Source organism: Mesoplodon bidens (genome assembly GCF_964165515.1).
Source record: "Mesoplodon bidens genome assembly, chromosome: 11".
Lineage (NCBI taxonomy): Eukaryota > Metazoa > Chordata > Mammalia > Artiodactyla > Ziphiidae > Mesoplodon > Mesoplodon bidens.
This window is the reverse complement of record NC_138167.1, coordinates 61692468-61718739: the sequence shown is the minus strand read 5'-3', so window position 1 is coordinate 61718739 and position 26272 is coordinate 61692468. Positions and strand designations below refer to the sequence as shown.

Sequence of the window (26272 nt, the reverse complement as noted above, 5' to 3'; positions counted from 1 at the left end):
TAAATAAATCTTCCTCAAACTGTCCTAATTTGAGTGTGCCACTTGTTTCCTGTTGGGACCCTGACAGATACAGCGAGCAGGGGTAGAAGCAAGATTTCTGTGTATACTTTTCCACAGAGTTTTGACCTTTAAAGTATGTATATGCATTCCTGATTTAAAAAAACCCCTAAATTTAAAAAATCCCATAAATGAAAACAATCACAAACAAGTAAACTTAACTGAATATTAAATTGGTAACACAGGCATACTGAGAAATAATTTATTTCAAGGGACTTCAGATCACAGAATTCTGACTGTATATTCTTACTAGGATCCATTCTAAGAACGAAAAAGAAATACAAAGAAATTTTAAATTTCCTTCAGTTGCTTTATCATTTATAATGTTATTGGTAGCTTAAGACAGTTTTCTTTATATTTTAAGTTAAAGCAAATAAGTAATTATATTAGTCATGTTAGGAAATAAGATTTTCAGAGTAAGAAAAAATATTTACAAAGACAAAGAGCAAGGAACAGTGAAAACACAGTTAAAAGTGAATGGAGGGACTTCCCTGGTGGTGCAGTGGTTAAGAATCCACCTGCCAATGCAGGGGACACAGGTTCAAGCCCTGCTCCGGGAAGATCCCACATGCCGCGGAGCAACTAAGCCCGTGCGCCACAACTACTGAGCCTGCGCTCTAGAGCCCATGAGCCACAACTACTGAGCCTGCATGCCACAACTACTGAGCCCACGCACCTAGAGCCCATGCTCCGCAACAAGAGAAGCCACCGCAATGAGAAGCCCATGCACCGCAACGAAGAGTAGCCCCTGCTTGCCACAACTAGAGAAAGCCCGCGCACAGCAACGAAGACCCAACGCAGCCTAATTAATTAATTAATTAAAAAAGAAAAAAGTGAATGGAAAAATATCAGCATGAACTCAAATTTTAAAAATCACCGTAGGGGCTTCCCTGGTGGCACAGTGGTTGAGAGTCCGCCTGCCAATGTAGGGGACACGGGTTCGTGACCCAGTCCGGGAAGATCCCACATGCCGCGGAGCGGCTGGGCCCGTGAGCCACGGCCGCTGGGCCTGCGCGTCTGGAGCCTGTGCTCCACAACGGGAGAGGCCACGACAGTGAGAGGCCCCGTACCACAAAAAAAAAAAAAAATTACTGGACATGAAAAGATGTTCAAAATCATATTAGTAATTAGGAAAAAGCAAATCAAAACTACAATGAAATACCACTTCACATCAACTAGGATGGCTAAAAGAAATCAGACAAACAATAACAAACAACTGCTGGTGAAGATGTGGAGAAATCTGAACCCTTATTCATTGACAATGGGAATGTAAAGCCAGACACAAAGGGCCTATTCCATTTATATGAAATGTCCAGAACAGGCAAATCCATAGCGACAGAAAGTAGATTAGTGGTTGCCAGCGACTGGGTAGAGAGGAGATAATGGGGAATGATTACTAATGGGTACAAGGTTTCTGTTTGGGATAATGAAAATGTTCTAGAATTAGACAGTGATGATGGTTATACAATTCTATGAATATACTAAACATCACTGAAGTGTACACTACAAAAGGATAAATTTTATGAGATGCAAATGACATTTCAATAAAGCTGTTATTAAAAAAAAAAAAGAACAAATCTGAAAAAGCACTTTATGCGTTTTCTAGCCCCATCCTCTGAAATGACCCAGAACCACTGTTACCCAAATGCACTGAGTATTCTAGTTCCCAGATGGCGGTCTTCAATACCTTACCTTCTAAAAAACCCCAGAAATCATTGGAGAAGTGGCTAATTCCAAGTCTGAGGCAGAGAAAATTGAAGATAAGCCTGAAAACTGGGACATCTTATGTTAGAAAGCAAGGAAGCTTTCAAATATTAATGAGGTCATGACCAAAGGACACAGGAGGCAGCTTGAAGGAGCTCCCACTGATTAAAGTTATGAAAATCTGAGCATCACAAAGCATCACAACTAGAGAAAGCCCACGCACAGCAATGAAGACCCAACACAGCTAAAAATAAATAAATAAATAAATTTATAACAAAACAAAACAAAACACACTGTACCAATGAAAATCCAGGTGTCTTTTTTTTTTCAACGGTATCCATCTTGTGAGCTGCTCAGTTTTCTCTGCTTCTCCTTACTCAAGAGTAGGACAGAAGTGAATACATCTGTGAAGCAAAATGAGTGTCTTCAGCTGAGCAGGCAGCAAGAAAGGGAGGATCACTTGGGAAGTTCTTCAATGCCTGATTAAGCTGTGCCAAGTTCAGAAAAAGTTTGCTGACCCCTGCTCTAGGCTCAGAAATGGAATGTTGCATAGATGACCAGAGAGAGAAATAATAGGATTTAAAAGAAAGGTGAAGACAGCAGAAGCAAGAAGAACTACAATCCTGCAGCCTGTGGAACAAAAACCACATTCACAGAACGACAGACAAGATGAAAAGGCAGAGGGCTATGTACCAGATTAAGGAACAAGATAAAACCCCAGAAAAACAACTAAATGAAGTGGAGATAGGCAACCTTACAGAAAAAGAATTCAGAATAGTGATAGTGAAGATGATCCAGGAACTCGGAAAAAGAATGGAGGCAAAGATCGAGAAGATGCAAGAAATGTTTAACAAAGACCTAGAATAATTAAAGAACAAACAAAGAGAGATGAACAATACAATAACTGAAATGAAAACTACACTAGAAGGAATCAATAGCAGAATAACTGAGGCAGAAGAACAGATAAGTGACCTGGAAGACAGAATGGTGGAATTCACTGCTGTGGAACAGAATAAAGAAAAAAGAATGAAAAGAAATGAAGACAGCCTAAGAGACCTCTGGGACAACATTAAACGCAACAACAGTTGCATTATAGGGTCCCAGAAGGAGAAGACAGAGAAAGGACTTGAGAAAATATTTGAAGAGATTATAGTCGAAAACTTCCCTAACATGGGAAAGGAAATAGCCACCTAAGTCCAGGAAGCACAGAGAGTCCCATACAGGATAAACCCAAGAAGAAACATGCCAAGACACATAGTAATCAAATTGGTAAAAATTACAGCAAAAATTAAAGACAAAGAAAAATTATTGAAAGCAGCAAGGGAAATACGACAAATAACATACAAGAGAACTCCCATAAGGTTAACAGCTGATTTCTCTGCAGAAACTCTACAAGCCAGAAGGGAGCAGCATGATATACTTAAAGTGATGAAAGGGAAGAACCTACAACCAAGATTACTCTACCTAGCAAGGATCTCATTCAGACTCAATGTAGAAATCAAAAGCTTTACAGACAAGCAAAAGCTAAGAGAATTCAGCACCACCAAACCAGCTCTACAACAAATGCTAAAGGAACTTCTCTAAGTGGGAAACACAAGAGAAGAAAAGGACCTACAGAAACAAACCCCAAACAATTAAGAAAACGGTCATAGGAACATACATATCGATAATTACCTTAAACATGAATGGATTAAATGCTCCAACCAAAAGACACAGGCTCGCTGAATGGATACAAAAACAAGACCCATATATATGCTGTCTACAAGAGACCCACTTCAGACCTAGGGACACATACAGACTGAAAGTGAGGGGATGGAAAAAGAGATTCCATGCAAATGGAAATCAAAAGAAAGCTGGAGTAGCAATACTCATATCAGATAAAATAGACTTTAAAATAAAGAATGCTACAAGAAGGAAGGACACTACATAATAATCAAGGGATCAATCCAAGAAGAAGATATAACAATTATAAATATATATGCACCCAACATAGGAGCACCTCAATACATAAGGCAACTGCTAACAGCTATAAAAGAGGAAATCGACAGCAACACAATAATAGTAGGGGACTTTAAAACCTCACTTACACCAATGGACAGATCATCCAAAATGAAAGTAAATAAGGAAACAGAAGCTTTAGATGACACAACAGACCAGATAGATTTAATTGATATATTTATAGGACATTCCATCCAAAAACAGCAGGTTACAATTTCTTCTCAAGTGCACACAGAACATTCTCCAGGATAGATCACATCTTGGGTCACAATTTAAGCCCCAGTAAATTTAAGAAAATTGAAATCATACCAAGCATCTTTTCTGACCACAACACTATGAGATTAGAAATGAATTACAGGGGAAAAAACGTAAAAAACACAAACACATGGAGGCTAAACACTACATTACTAAATGACCAAGAGATCACTGAAGAAACCAAAGAGGAAATCAAAAAATACCTAGAGACAAATGACAGTGAAAACATGACGATCCAAAACCTATGGGATGCAGCAAAAGCAGTTCTAAGAGGGAAGTTTATAGCTATACAAGCCTACCTCAAGAAACAAGAAAAATCTCAAATAAACAATCTAACCAGAGAAAGAACAAACAAAACCCAAAGTTAGCAGAAGGAAAGAAATCATAAAGATCAGAGCAGAAATAAATGAAATAGAAACAAAGAAAACAATAGCAAAGATGAATAAAACTAAAAGCTGGTTTTTTGAGAAGATAAACAAAATTGATAAACCATGAGCCAGACTCATCAAGAAAAAGAGGGAGAGAACTCAATTCAATAAAATTAGAAATGAAAAAGGAGAAGTTATAACAGACACCACAGAAATACAAAGCATCCTAAGAGACTACTACAAGCAACTCTGTGCCAATAAAATGGACAACCTAGAAGAAATGGACAAATTCTTAGAAAGCTATAACCTTCCAAGACTGAACCAGGAAGAAATAGAAAATATGAAGAGAGCAATCACAAGTAATGAAATTGAAACTGTGATTAAAAATCTTCCAACACACAAAAGTCCAGGACCAGATGGCTTCACAGGTGAATTCTATCAAACATTTAGAGAAGAGCTAACACCCATCCTTCTCAAAGTCTTCCAAAAAATTGCGGAGAAACACTCCCAAACTCATTCTATGAGGACACCATCACCCTGATACCAAAACCAGACAAAGATACGACAAAAAAAGAAAATTACAGATCAATATCACTGATGAATATAGATGCAAAAATCCTCAACAAAATACTAGCAAACAGAATGCAACAGCACATTAAAAAAATCATACACCATGATCAAGTGGGATTTATCCCAGGGATGCAAGAATTCTTCAATACACACAAATCAATCAATGTGATACACCATATTAACAAACCGAAGAATAAAAACCATATGATCATCTCAATGGATGCAGAAAAAGCTTTTGACAAAATTCAACACCCATTTATGATAAAAACTCTCCAGAAAGTGGGCAGAGAGGGAACCTACCTCAACATAATAAAGGCCATATACCACAAACCCACAGCAAACATCATTCTCAACGGTGAAAAACTGAAAGCATTTCCTCTGAGATCAGGAACAAGACAAGGATGTCTACTCTCACCACTATTATTCAATATAGTTTTGGAAGTTCTAGCCATGGCAATCAGAGAAGAAAAAGAAATAAAAGGAATACAAATTGGAAAAGAAGAAGTAAAACTGTCATTGTTTGCAGATGACATGATACTATACATAGAGAATCCTAAGATGCCACCAGAAAACTACTAGAGCTAATCAACGAATTTGGTAAAGTTGCAGGATACAAAATTAATGCACAGAAATCTCTTGCATTCCTATACACGAATGATGAAAAATCTGAAAGAGAAATTAAGGAAACACTCCCATTTACCATTGCAACAAAAAGAATAAAATACCTAGGAATAAACCTACCTAGGGAGACAAAAGACCTGTATGCAGAAAACTATAAGACACTGATGAAAGAAATTAAAGATGATACCAACACATGGAGAGATATACCATGTTCTTGGATTGGAAGAATCAATATTGTGAAAATGACTATACTACCCAAAGCAATCTACAGATTCAATGCAATCCCTATCAAATTACCAATGGCATTTTTTATGGAACTAGAACAAAAAAAATCTTAAAATTTGTATGGAGACACAAAAGACCCCGAATAGCCAAAGCAGTCTTGAGGGAAAAAAAGGGAGCTGGAGGAATCAGACTCCCTGACTTCAAACTATACTATACAAAGCTATAGTAATCAGGCTTCCCTGGTGGCGCAGTGGTTGAGAGTCCGCCTGCCGATGCAGGGGACACGGGTTCGTGCCCCGGTCCGGGAAGATCCAACATGCCGCTGAGCGGCTGGGCCCGTGAGCCATGGCCGCTGAGCCTGCGCGTCCGGAGCCTGTGCTCCGCAGTGGGAGAGGCCACAACAGTGAGAGGCCCGCGTACTACAAAAAAAAAAAAAAAAAAAAAAAAAGCTATAGTAATCAAGACAATATGGTACTGGCACAAAAACAGAAACATAGATCAATGGAACAAGATAGAAAGCCCAGAGATAAACCCATGCACCTACAGTCAACTAATCTATGACAAAGGAGGCAAGGATATACAATGGAGAAAAGACAGTCCCTTCAATAAGAGGTGCTGGGAAAACTGGACAGCTACATGTAAAAGAATGAAATTAGAACACTCCCTAACACCATACACAAAAATAAACTCAAAAGGGATTAGCGACCTAAATATAAGACCGGACACTATAGAACTCTTAGAGGAAAACATAGGAAGAACACTCTTTGACATGAATCACAGCAAGATCTTTTTTGATCCACCTCCTAGAGTAATGGAAAGAAAAACAAAAATAAACAAATGGGACCTAATGAAACTTCAAAGCTTTTGCACAGCAAAGGAAACCATAAAGAAGACAAAAAGACAACCCTCAGAATGGGAGAAAATATTTGCAAACGAATCAACAGACAAAGGATTAATCTTCAAAATATATAAACAGCTCATGCAGCTCCATATTAAAAAAACAAACAACCCAATCCAAAAATGGGCAAAAGACCTAAATAGACATTTGTCCAAAGAAGACATACAAATGGCCAAGAAGCACATGCAAAGCTGCTCAACATCACTAATTATTAGAGAAATGCAAATCAAAACTACAATGAGGTATCACCTCACACCAGTTAGAATGGGCTTCATCAGAAAATCTACAAACAACAAATGCTGGAGAGGGTGTGGAGAAAAGGGAACCCTCTTGCACTGTTGGTGGGAATGTAAATTGATACAGCCACTATGGAGAACAGTATGGAGGTTCCTTAAAAAACTAAAAATACAATTACCATATGATACAGCAATCCCACCACTGGGCATATAGCCAGAGAAAACCATAATTCAAAAAGACACATGCACCTCAATGTTCATTGCAGCACTGTTTACAATAGCCAGGTCATGGAAGCAACCTAAATGCATATCAACAGACGAATGGATAAAGAAGCTGTGGTACATATATACAATGGAATATTACTCACCCATAAAAAGGAACGAAATTGGGTCACTTGTTGAGACGTGGATGGATCTAGAGACTGTCATACACAGTGAAGTAAGTGAGAAAGAGAAAAACAAATATCGTATATTAACGCATATATGTGGAACCTAGAAAAATGGTACACATGAACCGGTTTGCAGGGCAGAAATTGAGACACAGATGCAGAGAACAAATGTGTGGACACCAAGCGGGTAAAGTGGCGGGGGGTGGGGGTGTGATGAACTGGGCGATTGGGATTGACATGTATACACTGATGTGTATAAAATTGATGACTAATAAGAACCTGCTGTATAAAAAAATAAATCAAATTAAAAAAAATAAAATAAAAGGTGAAAAAAAATCCATCTGTCCATAATGATACCAACAACAAAAGAAAAACTCACTTTCACTATGTGCCCTATTAAAACACTCTTCTGGGTTTCCCTGGTGGCGCAGTGGTTGAGAGTCCGCCTGCCGATGCAGGGGACACGGGTTCGTGCCCCGGAGCGGCTGGGCCCGTGAGCCATGGCTGCTGAGCCTGCGCGTCTGGAGCCTGTGCTCCGCAACGGGAGAGGCCACAACAGTGAGAAGCCCACGTACCGCAAAAAAAAAAAACAAAAAACCCCACAACTCTTTTCTTTGAAAATACTAACTAAAAGGGGCACGCATTTATTCTGAGTTTACAGTGCAAACTGCATTTTACGTTAATCAAATAACCCCAATTAATGAAGTAAAACTTTTTTTTTAAATAGGGGAATATCATCCAATGAATGTAGAAAGCATGACAGGATTAGAAAAACCTCGTTTTGCAAACCTGAATGAAATACTGGCTCAGGCAAGATTATTAATTGGCATTAAAACCATTTGGGTAAATGGTTGATAGATAATATTTATATAATGCCAAAGTAACACTAGAACACTACGCTAGAGAGAAAGGTTACAGCTAACTGTATAATGGAGAGATCACTGTCACCACCCTAATCCAGGGGTCAATCTTAGCATCACCAGATATTATGTGATATAAGGTAATGTGAAGTACACAATAGCACCTCAAATGAAGTCTAGCCAAAAATCTTTAATTTCAAACCATCAACTTTTTAGACATCTTCCAGTTCAAAAAAATAGAGGAACAAACTAAACTACATCATAAGGAAGCAATCAGACACATCTAAACATTCTATGGAAAAATGTTTTCAACCTTTCAATGAGTCTGTTATAAATAAAAAAAAGAACTCTGCTAAATTAATAAGAGATCTAAGGGATATAACAATCAGATGCAATATGTGATTCTGGAATGGAAAATGGTTTGGTCAAAGAACACTATGGAGTAAACTGAGGAAATGTGAATTTGAGCTGTGTATCAGATGAAATTCACTAAGAAAGAAAGGTGAGGATAATTGTCTGAAAAGAGTGAGTTAGACAACAGTATGTATTGTATAATCTCATTTTCATTAAAAAAAAAAAGTTTGCAAGGAAAAAGATCTACACGGACATGTCCTAAGGTATTACAATAGTACTCTCTGGATTGTGGGAATACGTTTTTACTTTTTTACTCGTTTATTTTCTAATTTTTTACAATTCATATATAGTGCTTTTGTAATAATAAATATTATTTTTAAGAATTCAGCTGCCATTCTGGATTATCTAAAATGGTTTTTAAAAATAACATTTTTTTCCTGATTAGAACAGTAAACCATTCAATGCAGGGTTTTGGAAAACAGGAAAGTATTTTAAAAATCACCTGAAAAATCGCACCATCTGGAAAAAAACTATTGATGGAAATGGATATTGAATTTTGTCAAATGCCTTTTCCTCAAAAAAATAAAATGAATCTTCTTTCTTGCAGGAACAAATGAAGATTACTGTGGCAGCAGTGTGCCACATGGATTAACGTAGGGCAAGACCAGAGGTTGGGAACTTAGCTAAAAGGTGACTGCCTTAATCCAAGGAAGAAATGATGTGTGAAATAAAGTGATAGCAGTGGCAACAGAGGGAAGAGGACAAGGTTATTTAGGAGGCAGGACTGGAATGATGGGTAATGCATTGGCTGTGACAGGGAGAATTTATCAAGGATGATGGAGAATTTATTAAGGTAGCAGCCATATGAAACCCTGTGAGAAAGGCATTCTAAGTCCAAGGAACAGAAAATGCTAAAACCCAGAAATAGCAATGAGCTTGGCCTGTGTAAGGAAAGCTAAAAAATCAGTTCTGACCAGAGAACAGAAAATGTGGAGGAAGAGAATATTTGAGAAGAGAAACATACAGGGGTCAGATTATAAAGGGCTTTGTGGATCATGGTAAGAAATACGGATTTTACTCCAAGTGCAGTGAGAATGCACTGCACAGAGACAAAAAAGGAAGCAGAAGGACCTGTTAGGAGATTATAGAGATAGTCCAAATGAGAGGTCTAGCAGCTTCAACTGTAATAGTGAAGAGTGGCAAGAAACAATTGGATTCAGGATGCATTTCAGAGGTAGAGTCATTAGGATTTATAGACGACTGGATGAGGAAAGTGGGGTGTAGAAGGTAAAAGGAGGAATCAAGAATTACTCTGGCTTTCTGTCTGAATAAATGAGTAAATTGTGCCCTTTACTGAGCTGGTAAAGACCTAAGAAGGAACAAGTTTGTTGTTTGGTAGTGGTGGGGAAGAGAAAATTAACTACTCTTCCTGATTATATTGTTTTAGATGGCTACTAGAAATAGGAAACTAAATGCTAAATATTATAGGCTGGAAATATAATTTGGAAAGTCAGTAGCTTAAGGATGGGACTGGTTAAGACCACCTGGGGAAAGGAGGGAAAGATGAAATGTGGTCTACCTTGCCCCCTTGACAGCAAGGCCTTCCCATGACCGACTTCTTTTAAAACACCCTCAGCATTTCCTATTCCCCTCCCTCGTTTCTCCTTAAAACTTAACACTTTAGGGGCTTCCGTGGTGGCAGTGTTTAAGAATCCGCCTGCCAACGCAGGGGACACGGGTTCGAGCCCTGGGCCGGGAAGATCCCACATGCTGCGGAACAACTAAGCCCGTGCGCCACAGCTACTGAGCCTGCGCTCTAGAGCCCACGAGCCACAACTACTGAGCCCACGTGCTGCAACTACTGAAGCCTGCGCGCCTAGAGCCCATGCTCTGCAACAAGAGAAGCCACCGCAGTGAGAAGCCCGCGCACTGCAACGAAGAGCAGCCCCTGCTCGCCACAACTAGAGAAAAGCCCGCACACAGCAACGAAGACCCAACGCAGCCAAAAACTTAACACTTTAATAATTCTATATACTTTTCATATTTAGTTTGTTGTCTGTCTCTCTGCACTTGAATGTGAGTTCTATACAGGCAGGAATTTTTATATCATGTTCACTGATGAATCCCCAACAACCTAGAACAGTGCATGGCACACAGTAGGCACTCAATTATTTTTAAATGAATGAAATACTGCTGAAATGTCAAACAGGATGAGGACAGGGAACTAACTGCTGACTTTTATAAGATATAGCTCAATAGTGACCTAGATAAGTGTCATTTCAGTAGACTTTGAGGCTGAGAACGGAATCAAGGGGGCTGAGAAGAGAATGGAACTACAGACAGTGGTTTCAAAGTTTTGCTGTACTGATAAAAAAAAAAATGAGGCAATAGCCTAAGGAGACAGTGAGGTTCAAGGGATTTCCCCCCAAGCATTTCATTATAAAATTTTCAAACATACAAGAAAGTTGAAAGAATTTCATAGTAAAAATCCATATATTTACCACTAAATTCTATAATTAACATTGTACTATACTCGCTTTTCACACATCCACTGATCCTTGATGTCCTGAGAGTGTTCATAAGGCATGTATGTATTTATGCCAATGAAAATTATCCAATAAGGGAGAAAGATACAATTCAAGAGAGAAAGATAATAATTACAAAAGCAAAGAACTGAGGAGGGGACAGGATCCAAAGCACAAGTGGAGAGGATGGCCTTAGATAGACTCAGGCACCCTTGTGGTAGTTCACTGATAAAAATCCTTCAAAGTCTTTTTTTTTCCAGAAAGTTAAATATAAACTCTTCACTCTGGCAAGGACTTATCCAACAGAATTCCATTATATCCCACCACTTCCCTAAATATGCACTATATTCTGGCCTATTTGGACTATGACCTACCCCACAAATAGACTTTCACAAACCCCTGGAAAAATACTCTTTACGCTTTGAGCCCAGCTCAAATGCCAACTCCTCTAGAAAACCTTTCCTAATCTTCACCTCTTCCTGCTCAAAACTCCCCAAATCAGACGTCATATTTTTCTTGTTTAAAGTTTCATAAACAGTGTTATCTGGCTTTCTATTTCAATCAGTGTGTCATTTTCTTATACTCCCTATACCTGCAGAGCAGGAGCTGTCTTAATCTACACATCTTCTTCTGCTCCTAACATTATATATAGGCAACAACCGTGTGCTGCATCTGAGTGGAAAACACGAATGTTAAAATTTAAAATGAAAAATTTCTGCTACCCATAAAAAGCCCCAAATTAGATTTTATTGAAAACAAACAAGGGACTTCCCTGGTGCTCCAGTGGTTAAGACTCCATGCTTCCAATGCAGGGGGTGCGGGTTCGATCCCTGGTTGGGAAACTAAGATCCCACGTGCCATGTGGCGTGGCCAAAAAATTGAAAAAGTAAAAAAATTTAAAAATAAATAGATAAAAACAAACAAATGAGAACATGTCAAGTTTTGGCAGGCAGTGACAACAGAAAATTATTACAAAAAGTATGATTAACTAAATTAAAGTATAACAGGAAATGAGCATGATGGGAAATTATCAATTGGTTTAACAAATTCAATCTGAATGTACCAGTAATTCTGTAAGATTTTAAAAAATGATGATCTACCAACAAGTGTTCAAATGAACATAAATAGAATATCACCCATTAAATCGGTCATGGATAAGTACTATATTGAGTTTGGGCCTTCATATAGCAAAAAGAATGCTAACACTTTAGGCAAAATTGAAAAATAAGTAAACCAGAAATTTCCGTTGTGGAGAGATGGTATTGAAGACACTGCTGAAATGATCCACAACTGGCTTTACCCGGTTCTAAGCATAGTCTCTAGGATACCAGTGATTCCCTAGATGGGGGTTGAGCTTCCAGGGCACGTGGATCTAGGGAGAGCAAGAGGATTTGTAAAGGCATTTTCACAATCACGTTAAGATATGTTGTTAATCGCAAAAAGTATTTTTAAATTAGGAAAAGAAATAATATTATTTTGAAAGTCATTTGGCACTAGGTTAAACAAGTTCAAAGCACCACTTTCACAGGATCTTGAATGGTAATGGGCATGTAGTTCAAGTGGACTAAATGATGTTCAAGAGTCTGCGCAGATACTCATTCCAAGTATTGCACTGTTTGGAGCTGCAAAATGTAACTGAGCAACCCTTCACATAATCACCAGTTAAAAGGTGAGAATCCCCTGGTGGTGGGCTCAGCAACTTCCCGATAAAAGAGTGGAGAAGATTAGTTAGGGTAACAGTGCAGGAGTGACTCCAGTAATTATTTTTTCAATGTTTTCTGATAACAGAATAAAGTGAAAATGAGGAAATATATTACACAGAAGAGGCAAGGAAATCTTCAAATATGTGAATACATCTAAGCTCAGGTATTCTTTTGCATATACTAAGTGCAAAAGAAAACCTTCAACGGCAGCTGTTTTTATAAGGCAACAGAAATTTCACAATAGTTCCACAATAATTATATTCCAGATTTGGTGTGCAGGGAAAGCACACATTCAAGTGTCCTATTCATGTCTGTCAAATAAATTGATTTACCGAGGCTAAGAAAGGAAAGCTGGGTTAAGAGAGCCAAACTGGAGGCTCCGGATTTCAGAAGATCTCAAGGTCACTATCCTTTTAGGCCCTACTCCACCTTCTCTGCTCATTACCCCACTGTTTCCCACCATGGAGCCAAAGGGAGCCTGGCCAGGCCCCAACTCCAGTCCAAACTCTGCCACTTACTGGGCAACCTTGGAAACTCATCTGGCCCCTCTGAACCTCAGTTTTCTCCACTGTAAAATGGGGATCATAGCCATTTGTGAGGATTAAACAAAAAGAGCGGGGCCAGGAACTCAGGAATAAGGTCAACAAACGCGGCCATTTTCACAATATTCCTGCGAAGCTTCCTTGGATCCAAATGGTTGTTCGGGCTCCTTGGAACCAATGACTTCCTCCCGATCTCGCTCCCACTTAATCTTTTTGGATGAGAAAGGCAAGGGGATGGAGAGGAGAGGTGACTAAAGCTGAGGGCAGATGAAGCCCAAGGGTGGGGGGGGGCGGGGAAGGAGAGGAGGATCCAGGGTGGAACCTCTCGGGTGGCGGGTAGGGCGGGGGTCTGGCCTGCGGTGTTGTCCGAGGGCCGGGGGTCCGGGGCAGAGGGCGAGGCTCAGGTCCCTGGGGGTGTTGTCGGAGGGCTGGGGGTCCGGGGTCGAAGGCGAGGCTCAGGCCCCTGGGGGTGGTGTCCGAGGGCCGGGAGTCCCGGGCAGAGGTTGAGGCTCAGGTCCCTGGGGGTGTTGTCCGAGGGTCGGGGGTCCGGGGCAGAGGGCGAGGCTCAGGCCCCTGGGGGTGGTGGTCCAAGGGTCGGGGGTCCGGGGCCGAGGGCCAGTGTCAGCCTAGGGTGGACGGCGAGCAGCGACTCCCTGCCACCTCCAACCCTCCCTGGGTGGAGTCTGAGGGTAGCCTCCCACCCCATCCCCCGTCCCCGGGGTGGCCAGCGAGGGTCAAGCCCGAGTCCAGGCCGCGAGGCCACCCTCACGTCCCCTCAGGCGGGAAGAGGCCCGGACGACCGTGGCAGGCGGGGGCGTTCTAGGTCCCAAGTTACCAGAGCCGTTGGGGCCAATGATGCAGGTGAACCTCCTGAAGGGGCCTATGACCTGGCGGCCCCGCCACGACTTGAAGTTCTCCACAAACAGCATCTCCAAATGGCCCATGGCTGCGCACTCCGCGCCTCAGCCGCGTCCTCACACGCAGGCCAGAAAAGCGCGGGAAGGGCCTTGCGCCGTCTCGCGAGAGGAAAGCGAGAACACAGGCGAGCCCTGCGCTGTTTCTTAGCAACCGGAGCTGTTTATGTTTCCGAGGACACCGGGTCTCCTCGCCTCTGGCGCGGTGGGAGAAGGCCGGACTGAGAGCTTCTGGAGCAGGCTCGGATCCCACCAGCCCAACCTCCTAGAGAGCCAGCCTCGCTTGGCTTGAGCTTGTTTTATGTTTGTTGTCTTTTCTTTTAATCTCGCATGTTTTAAAAACCTCTTAGAATGTCTTGGCGATTCGCAGTCATGGAGGTAGCGCAGCCCAAGGACCTGGAGGAGGACTTCGGCCTGGCCAAAAGGAGATATGCGGAGCTGCGCAGGCAGAAACGGATCTTCAATGCCAGGAACAGGATCATCGGGGTGAGACCCTCTGGCCCGGAAGGGAAAGGGGCCAGGAGGCACAGCTGCAGACGGCTCCAGGCTTTGCCGGGAAGATTTGTTCCACGTATTGACTTTGCTGAGGATGGGAGAGACCTTAACAGGCCAAATAATGCCCCCTGTCCCTTGCCAGACAGGCAAATTGAGTCCTGCAGCGGGGAGAGAGCTTGCCTGGAGTTAATGGCCAGAGACTGGAACGCGATTCTCCTCTCTCTGAGCCGGATTTTCTACAATGCCAGGAATTCCCTCCAGTCCGTTCATTTGACAAATGCCAGTGGAGTTCCTATTTTGTGGCAAGCCTGAGCTGGGCCCAGGAGATGAGGAGCAAGGCAGTACTTGACCTTGCAGAGTTCATAGCCCAGAGTGGAGGAGGCAGGCATTAAAATGGTCACATTATAATGCAGTGGAGTCGTGCTGTGAGGGAGGCGAGCAAAGGCTGCCAGGGAGCACCAACTGGGGCTGGAAGAGGAAATCACAGAGGACTCCCCAGAGGAGGTGATGCCTAAGCAGTATTCTGAGGATGAGGATCTATTGACTGAGAAGGGGAGAAGGAGACTCTAGGGAAATTTAAGACAGGCTGAAGTACCAGCTATAAGCAAAAGCATCCGGGTATGACAAGATTTGGCTTACAGTAGGATTGTTATCAACTGAATCAAATTATGTGGCTCTAATTCCCTTTGTTTTCCTTTCCCAGGGAGACACAGAAGCCTGGGATGTTCAGGTTTGTGACCAGAAGATAAAAGAAGCAACTGAAAAAGCTAGACAGGAAACCTTTGGTGAGCATTCCCTGAATGGCCATCTAGTGGTTCAGGGCTGTGTGCCTTTAGACCCCAGTTCACATTTCCTCACATATGTAAAAACTTGCAATTTTCATGCTCTTCCTCCTTTTAAAACTTCACAATTTCTTGTGCTCAATTAACTTAATGCACTGATGCTTCCTCACTTAAAAGAAAAACAGCTATTGAATTCTATGTGAGCTGTAGGAAATATATTGTGAGGATAAATGTATGTTTTTCTCTGTTTTCTTAAAAAACTGGGTATGAAAAACTTTAAACACACACATTTTCTGCCAAAAAGTTCAAGACCTTCTACCGGGGACAGCTGTTTACAGTAGACAACACACACTCCTGAGCTCACACCCCCGAGCTGACTCAGAACCAGATATGGTTCAAATAATAGTGTTCCCGCTCTTAGATCAAATACTCAAATAGTATTCGTTTTCCCCCATCATGTCTAGCAATTTCTTTTAAAGCACTGTAAGGATTTTTTAAATAGAAAAAAGCAGGGTACAAAATTGTATATACAGTGGGTTATCAATTAAGTTTAAATACATATATAAATATATATAAGTTTTAAAATACATAAAAATATGCTTAGAAAAAGACAGAAAGGAAATATACCAAAATGTCAGCAGTGGTAAAGTTGGAGTGATGGTATGATGAGTGAAATTGATTTTCTTCTTTATACTGTTTCATATTTTCTAAACCTTTTACCTTTTAAAATTCTAGCTTAAAGTAATTCAAACCTGTGATAAACCATAATGGAAAAGAATATGAAAAAGAATATATGTATGTATAACTGAATCACTTTGCTGTACAGCAGAAGCTAACACAACATTGTAAGTCAACTATACTTCAATAAAATTTTTTTTAAGTAATTCAAATGTACAAAAACGACATGACAGACATATACATACCCACCACCAGATAAGATATGAACATTTTGCCAAACTGGCTTTAGATACCTTAAGAATGCTTTTTGAAAATTAAATGTTGTACAGACATAGCTAAAGCTCTCCCCCACCTTACCATTTTCCTCTTCTTCCCTTCTCAGAGGTGTGGTCATTCCCATGCATGTTTTTGTACTTGTACTATTTAGGTATGTACATCCATGACAATATAAAATTTGTGTGTGTGTTTTAAAATTTTACATAAATGATGTTATATTGAATGTATCCTTTTGCAACATTTAAAAAATTCAACAATCTATTTTTGGAATTTATAGGTGAGCTACATACAGAATATTCATTTTAATTGCTTTATGATATTTTGTCATATGAATTTTAACCACAATTTCTTTTTTCTCTACTGGTGGCTGATTTAGATTTTTTCCAGTTTTTTTAAATAATTGCAAACAATGTTAATGACTGTCCTGCATTATGTCCCAATGTTCATGTCCCTGGTGTACCTAGAAATGGAATTGATAGGTCATAGTATGTGCATGTTTTCAGTTTTACGGGATGTTGGCAAATTGCTTTCCAAAGTTATGAAAGTGTACCAAGTTACACTCGCACAAGCAGTAAACAAGAAATCTTTGTTTCCCCACATCCTTACTAATACCTGCTATTATTCGCATTTGAAGTGTTTCTCCAATTCATTGGATGCTTCCCATCTTGTAAGGTTGATGATCTTTTCACAAGTTTATTGATCATTCAGGTTTCTTTATATTGATTTGCCTTTTCCTCTCCTTGGCCCCCTTTTTGGTTAGGCTGTTTATCGTTTTTTTTTTTTTTTTTTAAGTTGATTTGTAGGTGCTTTTTACATATTCAGAAGACTAATCCTTTAATGGTTGTGTTAACCTTTTGGAAGGTTGGATTACTTTTAGAATCACTAAAAATCATTTTTTAAGTGGATTTGATCTTGGAGAGGCAGCAGTAAGTGGTGGCCTGAAGCGTGATCTTGATTCCCTGCCCTGGAATTGAACCTGGGGAGCTTGGATGAAAACCAGGAATCATAGTCACCACAGCCCCTGGCTCTTGATCCCAGTGAAAAACGCGTTTCTCACGGAGGCAAAAACTGTAAAAACAGGTACAAATTTATTATTAGAGACACAGCACAACAAGTGGGAGAGCACACAGAGAAACAGTTTGCTTAGTTAAGACAGAAGCAGGGCAGAGATGCACACCGGGAGAGAAAGGGTGTGGGCATCCCCCTAATGAGGAGGAGCCCAGTAAAGAGGTGGTGATAGGGCAGCTCTTCCGGGTCTGTTTACCTTTGGCCAATTACATGGCTTCTTTTTCCACACGTGACCTGCCCTAGGCCCCTCCCCAGCATGCGTGCGCAGATTTTTTTCCAAGATGGTATTTCAGCCCAGAGGCCTATGGGACGGCCTTAACATCACCTATTATGGAGTGGTGCCCCCTCCTTTTTGACCCCCAAGGAGCCTTTCTGCGCATGTGCAATGTCTCCCTTGCCCCAAGGATGGGAAATATGTGACCTCTTGATCCTTTACCCAAACAAGGGTTAGCCCCTCTCTGTTCCTGTCAGGACTGTTATCTTCAGGCATCCCCTGGAGACAAAGCCTGGCTGTTTACCTTGTTTCTGTTGTTACTTCCATTTCGGAGAGCAAACAGGAGGCTGATTTTAAATGTCTAACCTGGAGCCCATCTATGTCCTAATGCAAACAGGAGACTAGTTGTCAGTGTCTGGCCCAAAGCTCACTTTTTCCTGCTCCATGAAATGTACACGGGAGGCCAGTTGTAAATGCCTAGCTTGGGACCCATCTATCTCCTGCCTCAGATTCAAATTTATGTCTTTACTCTGAATCTTAAGCTGATGGATATGCTGTATCTCTTCTAGCTGCTGAAATGAGGCAAAATGACAAGATCGCATGCATATCAGAAGACCGGGAAAGGAGAGACAGGAAAAATCTCTGTAAAGCTATCAATGATTTCCAACAGAGCTTTCAGAAGCCAGAAACTCGCCGTGAATTTGACCTCTCCGACCCCCTAGCCCTTAAGAAAGATCTTCCAGCCCGGCAGTCAGATAATGATGCTCGGAATACAATATCAGGAATGCAGAAATTCATGGGAGAGGATTTAAACTTCTATCAGAGGAAGAAATTCCAAGAGGAACAAAACAGGGAATGGTCCTTGCAACAGCAAAGGGAATGGAAGATTGCCCGCGCCAACCAAAAATGCGCAGGTAATGGAACAAAAAAGACAAATGGGTCTCAATACTTTCTTCAACAAATCAATACCCCCCCTTTTTTTTCTTGTTTCATTTTGTCTTTTAAGTCTCACTAATATGCTACTTTGGCCACGTGGCCAAAGAAAGAGACATGAGAACCCGGGTTCCAGGATTTAAACATCTTCAGCCACGTGCCCATCACGCAGGAAACACCTTCTGAGCTTGTGCTCTGTCCGGGCCCCAGTGGGATGCTGGAGTTCAGGGTAACTCAGCATCGGTCCCGGCCCTCAGTGTGTGGGCAAGACATAGGTCCAGGCTATATCAGTTCGTGTCCAGTAAGAAACTCTGATCATCCCCTGAACCTGCCCGTCCACCTCCATCAATGGGAGCTCTGTTCCTCTAGTTGCCCAGGCCCAAACCCAAGTCATCTTGACTCCTTCCTTCCCCTCAAATGCCACACGCAGTCCAGCAGCAAGTCATCCCAAATTCCACCCACCTTCACCATGTCCTCCACTACCACTCTGGACTAAGCAGCCAGCATCTCCCAACTGGATCATTCCAATATATAACCTCTAACTGGTCTCCCTGCTTCTGCCCTTGTCTCTCTAGAGTCTTTTCTCAACCCAGCAGCCAGAATGATCCCCTTAAAAGTTAAGCTGGATCCTTTGCTCAAAACCAATAGCTTCTCATTTTACTCCATAAAAACCAAATTTATTTCAAGGACCAACAAGTCTGACCTTACCTCCTGCAATGCTGCCCTCTAAACCCCTCTCCCCTGGTTCCACGGCAGACATTACCAATCCATAGCAGACATTACCAGGCCACAGTGGTGACTGCTAACACTGCCAGGCACCCACCTAAGAGCTTTACTTGAATTGACTCATGTCAATCTCCCACAGCCTTCTGATGCACCCCCTTTCTTTGGATGGGGCCGTGATGACAAACAGTTACTCCACAGGGTGCTGCTCTGCACTTCTCGGAAGGATCTCCGGGCAGGCACGCAAGGTTTGATTGCGTTTTGCTTCCTTTCAGAGGATCTCTACCTGAAGACAAGGCTGCAGTTTGACGAAACAGCCAAGCATTTACAGAATCTGGAAAGCACCACCAGAAAGGCGGTTTGCGCAGCTGTGAAAGAATTCAACAAGAACCAGGTGTATACCCCAGGCTCTGTCTGGAGGGGAAGACAAACACACAGCCACCTCCCCAGCGTGCCCCAGCCTCCTTGACTCATCAATGATAGCAATTCTTTTTTTTTTTTTTCCTTAGGTACGCAGGCCTCTCACTGTTGTGGCCTCTCCCGTTGTGGAGCACAGGCTCCGGACGCACAGGCTCAGGGGCCATGGCTCACGGGCCCAGCCACTCCGCGGCATGTGGGATCCTCCCGTACCGGGGCACGAACCTGCGTCCCCTGCATCGGCAGGCGGACTCTCAACCACTGCGCCACCAGGGAAGCCCAGCAATTCTTTTCAATCCCGGCTGCTCTTATTAGTCACTGTGTTCAACCACCCTTTCAGAGGGGCGTGATTAACCCAATTTAACTGATAAAGAAATGGGCTCAGAGTGGGGAACTGACTTTCTTTGGGATGCCTAAGTACTAATCTGATTTGCTTTGGCAGATTCAAATACTGGACTTCCAAATACCACAAGTCCAGTATTCAAATCCCAGCCTGTCCAGCTGCAAAGCGTGGGCTTACGTAACGCAGGTGAGCGGGCCTCCTTGTGAGCGCCTGCTGTGTGTGGGCACCTCAAAAAGTGCCCTGTCCATTCATTACTAAAGAGAACTGGTAACACTGACAAATGTCTCTTAATCCGTCCCTTGACTTTATGGAGAAATAACTGCAGCCCAGAGAGGAGAGGTGACTTGCTCCAGGTCACACAACCAGGGCCTGTTCCCTCCACCCATCAGCCTCATGTGAATAGGGATTCGGCCAGGAATTTATTTATCCCTGGGGCTGAGGTTGCCGGGCAGTGGGAACACCTTTTAGAAATCACCACTGCTGTGAATCACTTGGTTGGCTGTTCTTTCTGGCCCGCCGCCATCCAAGGCTGACCAGGACCACACGGAGGGGTACACAGCCCTGTCTTGGGGCGGGTGAGGCCAAGCCGAGGGGAGATGGCAGCCTAACGGGGGGCAGCTCCTTGCTTTTGCAAATCACTGCAGACAAAGACGTGCAGCAATTATGCACACGACCAACAGGTAGTGATTCCCTGAGCCCAGTCCACTCACCCAGCATCTCCCAGGCAGCTGGGGGTCTGAGGGACGCCCCACATCCATGCCTGACAAGTCTACACCTCCCCCCATCCCCAGTGCCCTTTAGCACATTCTTCCTTCAAGGGCCCCAAGTGAGATTTGCCAGCCTGTGCCTCAGTCCCACCGGGGTCACTCAGAGCATCTCCCTTAATATCTTGCCCTGAGCAGGCCTTGGAGTCAGTGGAAAAGAAAATTCAAGAGAAAAAACAAGACCAAGAGGACAACCTGGCCGAGATCTCCAACCTGCTGCATGGGGACCTGCTCTCGGAGAACCCCCAGCAGGCAGCCAGCTCCTTCGGGCCCCATCGCGTGGTCCCCGACCGCTGGAAGGGCATGAGCTGGGAGCAGCTGGAGCACATCCGCCTGGTTCAGAAACAGCAAGTCCAGGAGAAGCTGGTGCCTGTCCTCCCCAACCCCCACCCCCCCGAGCCCTCAGACGGGGCCCTGTGCTCTCTGCCACCTTCCTCAAGCATCTAGTTATAGCCACTGTCACGCTCGGCCCTAGAAGCTGCCCTCAAGGAGTCTGTGTTCTAGTGAGAGGAGGACAAGCGCTAGGGAGGGGAGGAGGCTGGGGAAGGGGCTGAGATTGCTGGGCGTGAGGACGGTCATCAGGGGACCAATGGCTCTGGAACAAAGGGCTGAAGGTGGGGAGGACGATCAGGCGGGGTGAAGAGCAAGGGCAAAGGCCTTGAGGAAGGGCCATCTTGTCCTGTTCAGAGAAGGGAGGCATCTGGTGGCTGGAGTGGAGAGAGCGGAGAGGGTGGGATGAGGTCCAAGAGGCAGAGGGTTGAGGGCCTGGCAGGCCACTGGGGAAGACTTTGCCTTTTTTGTGACCGAAATGGGGAGCTCTGGCGGGTTCTGAGCAGAGGAGAGACAGGATCTCACAGTAACAGGATCCCTCCCGCCGCTGTGTTGAGGGTGGACTTAGGGGGATAAGGCGGGAAGGAGAGAGATCACTGGGGAGGCTGACGGTTGAGGTCAAAGATGGTGCTGGCTGAGGCCAGGGCGCTGGCAGCAGTGGTGCTGAGAAGTGGTCGGATTCTGGATGTATTTGGAAGTTAGAGCCAACAGAGTTGGCTGAAGGGTTTGGCATGGCATGTGAGAGACAGAGGAATTAAGGATTACTCCAGGCATCCTGGCCTGAGTGACGAGAAGGAAGGAGTTGGCACTTACAGAGATGGGAAGATGGTGGGAGGAACAAGTCCAGGAGGGAAGTTCATAAGAGAATGGAAATCACAAGCGCAATTTTGGATATGTTGTGTGCAATGTTCTTTAGATATCTAGGTCTGCTAGGATTCAGCTGAAAATCCCAAATAACACCATCTTAAAGGAAACAGAACTTTATCTCTTGCATGTAGACTAAATCCTTAAGAAAACAGCCCAGGGCTGGTATGGCAGCTCCACGACCATTGACTAAAGTTCTGCCATTCTCAGCACCTGGTTCCCACCTCTTAGTGTAAGATGGCTGCTTGAGCTCCAGTCATCATGTGCATATTCCAGCTGGCAGGAAGAAGGAAGGGGTAAGAACGCTAAGGACACTTCCTAGAAGTTTCACAAGACATTTCCACTTACATTTCGTTGGAGAACTCAGTCACTAGGTTGCCCCAAACTATAAAGAAGAAATGTAGTATTTATTCCAGGCAGTGAAGTGCTGGTGATTCTTTGATTAAGAAAGAAGGAAAAATGGCTACTGGTGGACAAGTTATATTTTCTGACACAACTTCCAAGTAAAGCCCAGCAGGCAGCTGGATGTAGAGTCTGGGGCTCAGAATGAGATCTGGGCTGGAGACATAAACAGGAAGTCATCACTGCACTGAGAGTATTTAAAGCTGTGAACCTGGAGATCACAAAGGGAGTGAGTGTAGACAGAGGGACCCTCCCCTCCCACCCCCATCGTTTATAAAGAGCAAAGCGGCCTGAGAAGGAGCAGCCAGAGAGGTAGGAGGGATGCAAGCAGTGGTGAATTCAGCGGGAGCGTGGGAACCCCTGGGTCAAACGCCACTGCTGGGCTGCCGACTGGATGCAAGACCCAGCACTGGGCAGTCACTTCTTTGGTGGAGGGGTGGCAGCCTGTCTAATGGGCTGGAGAGAGAACAGGCAGGAGGGCAAGGAGACAGTAAGTGCAGACAATACTTTCAAGGCACTCTGCTGTAAAGGGCGCAGAGAAATTCACCCCCAACATCCTGAGCCACTGTCCCGGGGTGGGGCTGTGGCATCAGCACATTCTAGAAGTGACCAGAGGACCCCAGTATCCAGCCAGGTGGTGTCACTGCCCACTGGTAGCATCCCAGATGCAGAGGACCTGACACCCATGGGCCCTGCTTATGGAGCCCTGGGCTGGGAACCACTGTTGGAACTGAGACTCCGCTGTCCCTTCAGGCTCAGAGGACCAGCCAAGGCCTCCCAAGACGGGGAATCAGCTGGGCCACCAGCCTGATGGCAGGTGGGGGGGGTCTCCTCTGATTTCCGGCATGACGTTGCTCACCTACCTGCCCCCTTCTGGGCCTCAGTTTTTCCATCTGTAAAATGAAAGGCCGGCTCCTAGAGACAATCCCCTGGGTCTCTTCTGCTGGGGACAGGCGGTGGTGAGTCACCTCTCCTCTCTCCAGAGGCTCCAGGAAGAAGAACGCCAGCGAGACATGGACTGGGACCGGCAGAGGGTCCAGCAGGCTCGCGCCGCCTTGCTGTTTGAGCGACAGCAGCAGTGCCAACAGCGTGACCTGCGCAGCGCCTTGGACTGCAACAACCTCGGCCTGGCTAAGGAGCAGCTTTTGCAGTCAGTGCCAGGCGGGGGCCTGGGCAGCAGCGGGGAGATGGGGGCACGGGTGGGGAGGACAAGCAGAGGGGGCTGGGATCAGGTTAGGGTCAAGGGGGGTGGGTGGGAAGTGGGGGCATCATCGAGGGAATCAGGCTCGGGGAAAGCGGGGGTAGGCGCTGGCCATGCAGGGCCCATAGAGCAGGCACCGTCCTTTCCTGGACCCCTGGCTCACCCTCCCTGAATCCTTCCCACCCAAGGGCTCGGGACCCTTGGGGTATATTTCACCAGAGGCCCTGTAGCAGCAGTGGTGGGGGCTATAGCATAGCCTCCTGGTAAAGAGAAGGGGAAGAAGGACTCAGAGCTAAGAAGCCAGAAATTAAGTGCGAGGAAACCATCGGTCCCCGCGCAGACCAGGGATTGAGATTCCTTTGTGCCCTCAACCTGTAAACACCCCTCCTTGGACAGTCCTCACCTGGGCACTGGCGGACCCCAGCAGGCTCGGACACGGGTGCTGGTGATGGAGTACACGGAGGGCACCAGGAGTCCCAGGGGAAGGCACCGGGTGGGCTTCCGGGAGGAGGCTGCGTGGCTCAGACGTGGGGGAGGACAGTGCCAGCTGCCCACTGCAGGGAGGGCTCTCCGGGGAGAGGAAGGGGTTCCTGGGCTGCCCAGAACAAGTCTGGAGCCTCTTCTTCGTATTAGGCCCCAGGAGTAGTTCAGAGTTCCAGCTACAGAAAATGTCAAATGCAGATCAGTAGGTGAATTTGTCACTAAAAAAAAAAAACCCATTATTTATTTACTTATTTATCTATCTATTCATCAAGCTCTGGCTTGAACTCGGAGGGGATCCACCAGTATTTTTTCTAATGTCTGTTTATCGGTGGGTCCATCATTGGGGGCCTAAATAAGGAGAATTAAGAGAGAATCTCACAGAAATCAAATGGGATGAGCAAATGTCTTTACAATCATGGAATTCTAAGATATCCCCACATTTCACGTGCGCAGGTCCCTAAACTAATCAGCAGTGATGAAATGCCCCCTTCCTCCCCCTTTAGCTCGTAGGGCTGGAATGCACTCTGTATCCTGGGGTTAACACACCAATTAAACAGTAGAATGTTTAGGAAGTCAGGCATTTGCTGATTTCTTTTTCTCCTTGTTTTATTATCAGGAAAAAATATATGAAGGAAATCTGTACAAATCATCCCACAGAAGATTATTTCGCACAATTTAATACAAGAAGTCGATAATGAAAAAGGCACCTTCTTTCCCTCTGAATCGTTTACCTATAAAGGGCAGTAACCTTGAAGAGTCCCATCTGTTAAAAAAAAAAAAAAAAAGTCGCTCTTTGGTCCAGAGGTACTATTGAACTTAATTTTTCCACCGTACACAAAACTTGATTAAACCCCTTCCTGTATTTCTATGAGGAGCATTAGTGTCCGTTCAACTCAGCTCAGACTATTTCTAGAGCAGCTCTGGTGCTGTAGATACAGGGAAGAAAGCCTGCGTATTATACTCTAGGTTCAGCTGGTGCAGTCGCCAATACTCACAGGCATCATTTTAACCGCTTCACGTGGAATTAACTAATTTGGTTCTCACAGCAGCCCGGGGTGGGTATTTTTATTACCGCATTCTCCAGGTGAAGAGCCTGAGCTATAGACACGTTAAGTGACTTGCCCAAGGTCACGCTGACGGGACGTGGTGGACCTGGGGTTGACCCAGGGTGTCTGGCTCTCAACCACTTCTCTCTCCTGGCTCCTGGTAACACGACCCAAAACACGAGTGGCCAAAAAGGCACAAGTTTATTTCCTCCTCTCGTCAGAGCCCCAGCTGAGCAGTGCTCCCTCATTGCTCTGCCATCTAGCATCCTGTGGTCCCGGAATGCTGTTCCAGCTCCCACCAACCTATCACATTCAGGCCAGCAGGCAGGAGAAAACCGGAAGGAAAGTGGTGGGTGAACGCAGCACAGCAGCAAGGCCGTGGCTCCGGAAGTGTACATTTCACGTCTGCTCGCTCCCTATTGGTCAGAATTTAGTCATGTGACCATGCCTCGCTGCGGCGGAGCTGGGGAGCCTTGCTGGCTAACCACGTGACAGGCAATAATTCCACAATGGTATAAAAGATGGAAGAACACAGAGTTGGGGACGACTAGCAGTCTGCAGAGTCTTGAACCGTGCTTTGGAATTTGCCAGTAGGGAGGTGAAGAGAGGCAATTTACACAGGGGGAGGGGGAGAGTATGTCCAGCAGTAACGGGGTCACTAGCTCCCAGGCCCAGATGACTGGGTCCCGACCAGTTACCTCTACCTTCTCCGTGTAGGCTTATTGCAGGACTATATGCATATGGCCAGTGACAAGTGGCAGCTCTCGGTGGCACTTCATCATTAGCCAAGGTGGAGCTGGATGTGCTTAGCCCACATCTCTCTTCTAAACACAGCTCCTCTTTCTTCCCCGCTGAAAACCCTTCACTGGCTGATGTTTAACCAGAGGCTGAGGATTGGCAGGGTTTTCCCAGGTGGATCAGTTGGAGCTGAACATCCTTTAGAGAAGCATGTTGAGGGTGTAGAGTTTCCTGGAACTATCATAACAAAGTACCACACGTTGGGGGGCTTAAACAACAGAAATGAACAGTTCCTC

General features: G+C 44.3%; 2 protein-coding genes across 3 annotated transcripts in view; one reads left to right on the top strand and one right to left on the bottom strand.

The window, feature by feature from the left end:
• SMC1B (structural maintenance of chromosomes 1B) overlaps nt 1-14249 on the bottom strand; it is a gene marked incomplete at its 5' end in the record, with an annotated part of 87543 nt that extends 73294 nt beyond the window's left edge. For both annotated transcript variants that reach the window (XM_081248645.1, XM_081248646.1), the window contains one exon: nt 14141-14249. In XM_081248645.1, the coding sequence (XP_081104771.1) occupies nt 14141-14249 (109 nt within the window). The remainder of the gene's footprint in view (nt 1-14140) is intronic.
• A 342-nt stretch (nt 14250-14591) lies between these two features.
• RIBC2 (RIB43A domain with coiled-coils 2) lies at nt 14592-25174 on the top strand (the record flags this gene model as incomplete). The annotated part of the gene is made up of 7 exons (XM_081249097.1): nt 14592-14705; nt 15418-15499; nt 18302-18646; nt 19664-19782; nt 21051-21278; nt 23492-23658; nt 24809-25174. 7 exons carry the CDS (start codon nt 14592-14594, stop codon nt 24885-24887), a joined length of 1134 nt encoding a protein of 377 aa, XP_081105223.1. The 3' UTR covers nt 24888-25174.
• Between the last annotated feature and the right edge of the window lie 1098 nt (nt 25175-26272).